Genomic DNA, 8552 nt, shown 5'->3' with positions numbered 1-8552 from the left:
AAGCGTGGGCTAACAAACCCCATATACACTAACGCGTTCGTCTGCTGCAGTCTTAGCACTGCAGTCGATACCATCACCACTGGCACACCAGAGAACACCCTGTAGTAACTGTTTTGCTCAGATGCTTCCATTGTAATCAGGAAGTAAGACTACATTCTCTCACTGGCATTCGTAATAAAGACGCTAGCAGTCGCGGACTGTAATATTGAAAAAAAAAAGCAATTTATATTATTACCAAAAAACTGTTCTTGTCTTCCAACAACATATTCTCCCCCCAATCACACAGACCCCACCCCGAAGAAAAAAGAGTATGCATATATGCATTTGTGTGTTTATTAGCTAGGAACTTATGGATGGATGAATGTAAGATCACATGTTTGCGCCGAAAAGTGCGCGGTCCAATTAAACTGATGAAACTGCACACACAACTGAGAGACTGTATTCGCAATTCTCTGTCACTGTCACTGCCACTAGTCCCGAAACCTGGATTGGTCGTGGGGGGTGCTGCACTGTTCCCTGAAGAATGGTCTTGAAGAGCCCGATTGATCTTGTCACGTGACTTTATCATCTCATTTTCCCTTTTTTGTCCACAGTGGTCAGGACGTCTTCTCACCAACCAACGTACTGTCACTCTCATATGGAAAATATTTATGTTATACATTTATATATGTTTTTGTTTTTATTTCTCACTACATGCCATTACTTTGAATGGATGGTCGAACTGCACTTTGTTGCACAGATTGATTGATTTCGTTTTGGTTTTGGTTTTCATCAATATTATTACTATTGATGCATGTTGTTATTTGTATTATGAACCCCCATGTCATTAGGGCTGTAAAGCTATTGACATTAAAGTGTTCAGTGTTCAGTGTTCAGTACTGTCTGGCAGTTGTTTTTTTTTTTTTTTTTCATATTCCATTTCCAAAGCATTGTCTACTCACAACAGATACCCAAAACATGATATTTTCGCTGCGTTGCGCACAATTGATAAACGTATCAAAACCACGACGTAGCTATATTCTTTTATCTATTCTACAGCTTTGTGTTGACTTGGGTGACTTAGTTGCACTGCTATTTCTTTCCGAAATCAGCTTGAAGGAGAAAATGAATGTACGCCGTATCGAAATAACGCAAAAAATATCGGAGCTGCTTGTTCGCTGTTGAAAGACTATGGCACAGAGATACATAAAGAAGGTAGACGCCCACTCAGAAGCCAGAAAAAAATATACCGACCATCACTAATGGGAATGGAATGTGTTCTTTCTCCAGATGGACGTATAAGCAGTAATATTGGATGACTACATAGATGTGTCACTGAGGAAGTGAAATCCACTCCAGGTACATCAAATGAGTCCGCTGAATTGCCACTGACCTCAACGCCGTAACCTCAAATGTTCTCAACACCAGCCTAGAAAGAATTAAACCACGTCAATAACAAACTGTGCCTCGTCTGTGGCAAAACTTAAAAGTCTTTTGGATCGTAGAGACTTCACCTGAAGAGTGAACATGGTCTAGGAAAAGCAACACCACATCCTATCACATCCAGTTTATCACAATGCTTAATTTAAAGCCAGTATAATATATCAATCTCATGCAAACTCTCACACAGGAAGAAAGCCTTATCACTGTGAAAAGTGCGCATCACCCTATGCCTGTTGGAAAACACTGAACAAACACACCTGCAAGAACAATGATGGATTTCTTGTGAAATTTGCTAGAAATGTCTTCACAAAGAAAACATTCTTGAAGGAGCATGAACATTGCCGTTGCCCGTTTATATCATGAATTGTACGCTTCCTTGACAGATCTTTGCTGTGAACAACGTCTGCTTATATAACTCATTTCTGGTATCTGGAGGTTGGAAACACACATCTGTGAATCCTGAATGAAGGACTGACTTCATCTTCAAGAGATTGAGAGCAGGCAAGTCCGTTAAAAAGGAAATTCACAAAGAAAAGTCATGTTTTCAGATGAAAACTTCTGCAGTTCGTCACGCAGTTCCTTCACATGTGCTCTCAGTTTTGTTGGCCGTTTGGGATTCTTGTCTCTGTGTACAATGGCCAGTTGTGTGTACATCTTCACCCAGAGCTGCTCTGAGGGCTGGACCTGGAATACTGTTGAAACTTTCTTCTGTAGAAGACAGAAAGAGAAACGCAGAACACTGCAGTGCTGCCATCTCAGCAACGTTTTGAACAATGTAATAGCCGGAGATTTTATAGTAAACTTGAGAACTAAAGCGCTTCTCATGAAAAGGGCATTTTAACTCAGATACGAGTGAGGCTGGAGATCGTGGCTCCATCCGACCAGCTCCAGCTCCATCAGGACTGACAATGAGAAAATGCGATCTGCCATTCTTGAATGCAGTGCAGCCATCTCCAATGTACTTGAAACCGGGAAAGTATGACAGCAGAACATTTCCTAACAGAGTTGCAAATGCATTGATTTCATTTGCGCACAGATATATATTTTTTTTAGTGAGACTTCTACTGAGGACTTCTTGCTTCAAAGCAAATAAAAGATGGTTTGTAACTGCAGCATCCACAGAAACGCCATGCACTTTGTGTGCATCTATAGTTGGTGTAGCATTTTTTTAAATTAGGTATGGCATAGCCTTATCATAGCAATTCCAGAAATAACGAGAATGATATCCCATGCGTAATATCTATTTGCATGTGTTCTGATGCTAGAATAGATGTTGGTAAACTATTTAATATCATTATGAGACTGAATAGTCAAGCCTGACCATATTATTCAATTTTGATACTTTTTGTTTGAATGTTTGGCTGCTTTATTTCACTTTCCTTTTTCATTACTTTGAAAAGATTGTGTTTGAAACCTGCAGGTGTTTTTGCTGTACTTGTTAAACAAAAAAAGTCCTGTTACCCCCCTATCAATAGACCCTTACAGGTAAGGACAATAAAATGTCAAAGTGTCGCACACTCATTCATAAACTACTCACCCAGACACCTTGGTTCAATTAACTCGTTGCTCTCCACGACAATTCGACACTCTTGATTAGAGGGACATCTCTGTTTAAAACACAAAAAAAAAAAAACAGATCACGATAAATACATTTTCTTTCATTGCTTTCCTTCACCAATTAGTGTTCACTACGAAGATAAATGGCAACCTCGCCTTGCTCAGAGAAACACACTGACACTTAAAAACATCGATATTCAGAAATAAGAAGTAAACGAGTATAAAACAGAACGGAACAAACTGTGGCCATTCTCGTACTGACACACTGAACCCCCCCCCCCCCCCCGCCCCCCCACCTACTACCATTTTCCACCTCCACATGTTTCGCACACACAGGCGTGCGCGCGTGCACACCCACACACCCAACACATATCTATATATCTATACAAGATGACAGACCAGAAAAGCGCACATCGCTCATTGCTAGAATGCTTGGTCGCTACCAGGTGGACATAGCAGCCCTGAGTGTAACCAGGTTTGCCGGTGAAACCCAGCTGGAGGAAGTTGGAGGGGGCTACACCTTCTACTGCACTGGGAAGCCAGATGGCACCCCAAGATCCTCAGGCGTGGGCTTTGCCATACAAACCAAACTTGCACGAGAGCTTGACAGCCTTCCACGTGGGATAAACGATAGGCTGATGACCCTGCGTCTGAAGCTGTCTGAGGATCGCTTCTCCACAGTCATCAGCTGCTATGCCCCGACGATGACCAACACTGATGACATCAAAGAAGCTTTCTACGAAGAGCTCAGCTGCACCATTTCAGCGGTTGACAGAAAGGACCGGCTGATCATCCTTGGGGATTTCAATGCCCGCGTCGGCGTGGACTTCTCCTCGTGGCCAAAAGTCCTAGGACAGTACGGCACTGGCAAGTGCAACTCCAACGGACTGCTTTTGCTCTCGCTCTGCACGCAGCATGGACTGATCATCACCAACACCCTCTTCCAACAAGCGGACAAATACAAGAACACATGGATGCACCTCCGCTCCAAGCAGTGGCGCATGCTGGACTATGTTACTGTTCGGCAGAGGGACAGATGTGATGTTTCCATTACACGCTGCATGAGAGGAGCAGTCTGTTGGTCGGACCATCGCCTGGTATGCAGCAAGATAAACATCAGACTTGCACGCAAGCTCCAACCAGCCAGGCAGAAACCCCCTAGGAAGCTGAACATCCACCGCCTCCCTATCACCAAGGATGTGCTGCAGCAGCAAATCCAAGCAGCACTCCAACAAATTCCAGCATCGACTGATGTAGAAGAGCACTTCAACACCCTCCTCAACAGGGACTCATCCGTATCTGACGAGGTAATTGCAGCCTTCCCACAGCTACCAGTCAATGACTTGCTAGCTGCCCATCCCATCAAGGCCGAGACCCAGAAGGCCCTGAAACTTACAATGTCAGGAAAAGCACCAGGAGCGGATGGAATCCAGGCCGACATCTACAAGTATGGAGGCGAGGTGCTGACAGACAAGCTGACCGCCCTGTTCCAGTCTATCTGGTAGAGAGGGGAGGTCCCCCAGGATTTCAAGGATGCTTCAATTGTTCACATTTACAAACGGAAGGGAGATAAAACATCCTGCGATAACCACCGTGGAATCTCTCTCCTCTGCATCGCTGGCAAGATCTTCGCCTGCATCATACTAAACAGACTGGTTGACCATGTCTCCAACACAGTCATCCCTGAAGCACAGTGCGGCTTCTGCTCAGGCAGGGGAACATGTGACATGGTGTTTGCCATACGCCAGATGCAAGAGAAGTGCCGTGAGCAGAACAAGGAGCTCCATACGGTCTTTGTAGACCTGACTAAGGCCTTCGACACGGTGAACCGCCGTGGTCTGTGGAAGATCCTCCTAAAGTTCGGCTGCCCAGAGAGCCTAATCCAGCTGATTGCGTCATTCCATGATGGCATGCAAGCGAGAATACATGAAAATACTGACATGTCAGATCCATTCCCTGTGGTAAATGGAGTGAAGCAGAGCTGCGTCCTAGCACCCACAATGTTATCCATTCTCTTCTCTGCCATGCTGATTGACGCCTTCCAAGACTGTGACCGGGGCATCTACATTCAGTTTTGCACAAATGGCAAACTTTTCAACTTGCGGCAACTCCATGCCAGTTCCAGGGTGTTTGAGGCACTGTTGAGAGAGTTCCTCTTCGCTGATGACTGCGCGCTTGCTGCAAACACCCATGAGGACATGCAGTTCATTATGGACATGTTCTCAACCTCCTGCAGGTGCTTTGGACTCACTATCAGCCTCAGCAAGACCGAGTCCATGTACCAACCAGCTAGCTCACAGAACGCCAGTGCCCCCGCCCCCCCCCCCCACCCATACCCCCCCGGCACCCCACCTGCAATCAGGATCGATGACACAGAGATCAAGTCAGTCGACAAGTTTTGCTATCTGGGCATCACCCTATGCAGCAACGGAGCCCTTGATGCGGAAGTGACGCAACGCATCGCCAAGGCCAGCTCCGCCTTTGAACAGGCTGTGGAACAACAAAGGCGTCAGGCTCAGCACCAAAATCAAAACCTACAGAGCTGTTGTGCTGACCACCTTGTTGTACTGCTGTGAAACATGGATGACGTATCGCGGTCACATTCAACAACTTGAGCAATTTCACTAGACATGCCTACGAAAGATCCTCGACATAAAGTGGCAAGACAGGGTCTCCAACCTCCAGGTCCTAGAGAGGAGTGGCCTTCCCAGCATCGAAAGCCTGCTTATCCAGTGCCAGCTACGCTGGACAGGACACGATGTCCGCATGAGAGACAGCAGGATCCCGAAGATGCTATTGTATGGCCAGCTGAAGGAAGGCCACCGCAAACTTGGAAGACCCTGCAAGCGCAAGTCTGTGACATAGACATTGCTTCCTTGGAAACTGATGCCCTTCACCACGCTCGCTGGAAGATGTTGTGATCTAGTGGCATAAAGACGTTTGAAAACAAGAGAACGATGGCCATTAAGGAGAAGCGTGAGCAAAGGAAGCAGGGCTCAACTTCTGGAGACGTTTTCCCTTGCAACACCTGTGGGAAGTACTGCACATCCAGAATCGGCCTCTTCGAATGAGACACACACCGAAAGATAAGCCTGCTTGCCTACTCATCCGTCGGTCCGATGGTAGACTCCATCACACACACAGACACAGACACAGACACAGACACACACACACACACACACACATATATATATATATATATATATATATATATATATATATATATAGAGAGAGAGAGAGAGAGAGAGAGAGAGAGAGAGAGAGAGAGAGAGAGAGGGAGAGAGAAAGTGTTCTGTTTATATTTGGATACTTTCACTTCTACTTCTCGTTATTCATTTACTTAACTATTTTTACCATCCGGAGCTACAGCTAATATTTCAGTTTGCATCTATCTTCAGTCAGTTTTGTTTTGTTTTGTTTTGCTTTTTTATCACTGTACACTTCTCCTCCTCTTCTTCTTTGCGTTCGACAGCTACGCAGTCAGGGTCGAAGTCCGAGGGATGCCACAAACTCGGACGTCTGGTGAAGATCGGCTGCCGTCCCCCAGAACTTGGTGTTGAGGTCAGCACCCCCAGGCCAGGACTGCTGCCGCATCTCCTCATACAGGGGGCAGTCTTGGAGAATATGGGATGGGGTCTGGTCAGCCTGGCCGCAATCACATAGGGATGTGGCTGCCACTCCAATCCTCTTCGGGTGTGCTCGGAGGCCGCAGTGTCCTGTGCGAAGGCGGTAGATGGTAGTCCGGTGTCTTCTCTCCAGTGTCCTGATGGGAGAGAGAGAGAGAGAGAGAGAGAGAGAGAGAGAGAGAGAGAGAGAGAGAGAGAGAGAGAGAGAGAGAGAGAGAGAGAGAGACAGACAGACAGACAGACAGACAGGCAGACAGACAGACAGAGAGACAGAGAGAGACACAGAGAGAGAGACAGAGAGAACCTTACCGTTTCATTACATGTGGTGATGCGTATTTTAGCGATTTGACCGTTTATGTGCATCGTCACCTGTACATAGTAAACACACGTACACACACAAAAACAGACAGACACACAAACCCAAACACACACAGACACACACACACACAGACACACACACACACACACACACACACACACACACACACACACACACACACACAGAGGATCACAGCAGAGGTAAAACAGTCAAGGGGTTGTATAACGAAAGCAGAGAAAATAGCGAAGTGTCAACCAAACGTGGAAAAAAAAAAAAAACACACACAAACAAACAGAAAGCATGGGCAATGAAGCCGAGGAAATCAATGTGTGTGAGCGCGCGATGTGAGCGAAGCAAATAAACGACAATGTGTGAAAGCAGAGTCATGGAGAGAAATACATGGTCTATTCAGGTGTAAAACAAAAAGCAGAGGAAACCACTTTCCAATCATTTGCCAGGTCATTCTGAAACTGCACCATCTCTCTAATCTAGGCGTTTTGCATCTGATACAAGTTTATCATTTTTCTCCTGAAAGGTGGTGTGTGCTGTGCAACCAGCCTTTCAGTTTAAAACATCAGCTGATCAACTGCTGCGATCTGCAGGATATCAGGCAGAACATTTTTTTTTACTAAAACTAGCTTGATGAAGTCCTTGTTTCAAGATCTATCTCTTGACACCGGATATATATATATATATATATATATATATATATATATATATATATATATATATATATAAACTGAATTCCCGTAGAATGAACGAGACCGTGGTTTTATTTTATATCAACCTATTTATAACTTGTAACATTATTTAAATTTCTCTCTGACAACTTTCAAGAACTGAAAGGTAGTCAACACTCATTGAAACGGTCCCTTTACGGTCTGCTTGGCTATGAATGGCATGATTTGGATCAATCTGTTTGTTCTTACCCAGGAGAGAAGGACTGCGGAAATCAGAATTCGAAGGCCCATGATGACTTCCAGTCGTTCAGTCACTCTCTCGGCCCTTCACTTTTCAGTTCTCTGCAGCCACAGGGTGTGTCTGAAACAGTTCACTTTCAGTGTTCTCTTATATACTGTCCCAAGCTCAGCTCAACCACTACTACCCTTATCCTTCCCCCACGTACGATAAAACACACATGTACCCAGCCCTACACAAACACACACACACACACACACACACACACACACACACACACACACACACACACACACACACACACACACACACACACACACACACACACACACACACACACACACACACACACACACACACACACACACACACACACACACACACACACCTGTTCCCATCTGATCAATCACGGGAAATCGACATTAAACTGAAGGATAAACGAATGATTATAAACACACACACACACGCGCGCGCTCGCGCGCTCACACACATACAGACACGCACACACACACACACACACACACACACACACACACACACACACACACACACACACACACACACACACACACACACACACACACACACACATGTGCGTTCTTTTTTTTATTATCTTATTTTAAAACAGCCTGTGCTTCCTGACAACGTTGTGTTTAAGCGGGCACTGTACAGTATTCTATTGTTTCCCCAGTCTCGTAACAGTAGTCACT

General features: G+C 45.3%; 1 protein-coding gene across 1 annotated transcript in view; it reads right to left on the bottom strand.

Moving 5' to 3' along the window:
* Window positions 1-7985, bottom strand: part of LOC143298318 (uncharacterized) — a 12220-nt gene extending 4235 nt beyond the window's left edge. Inside the window, exons 1-3 of the mRNA XM_076611154.1 lie at window positions 7854-7985; window positions 6915-6974; window positions 2960-3029 (exon numbers count right to left, since the gene is read on the bottom strand). Of these exons, the coding sequence (XP_076467269.1) occupies window positions 2960-3029; window positions 6915-6974; window positions 7854-7895 (172 nt within the window). The 5' untranslated portion in view covers window positions 7896-7985. The remainder of the gene's footprint in view (window positions 1-2959; window positions 3030-6914; window positions 6975-7853) is intronic.
* Between the last annotated feature and the right edge of the window lie 567 nt (window positions 7986-8552).

Source organism: Babylonia areolata, chromosome 23, assembly GCF_041734735.1.
Source record: "Babylonia areolata isolate BAREFJ2019XMU chromosome 23, ASM4173473v1, whole genome shotgun sequence".
NCBI lineage: Eukaryota > Metazoa > Mollusca > Gastropoda > Neogastropoda > Buccinidae > Babylonia > Babylonia areolata.
Note: the sequence above shows the minus strand (reverse complement) of the source record. Positions and strands in the feature narration are given on the sequence as shown.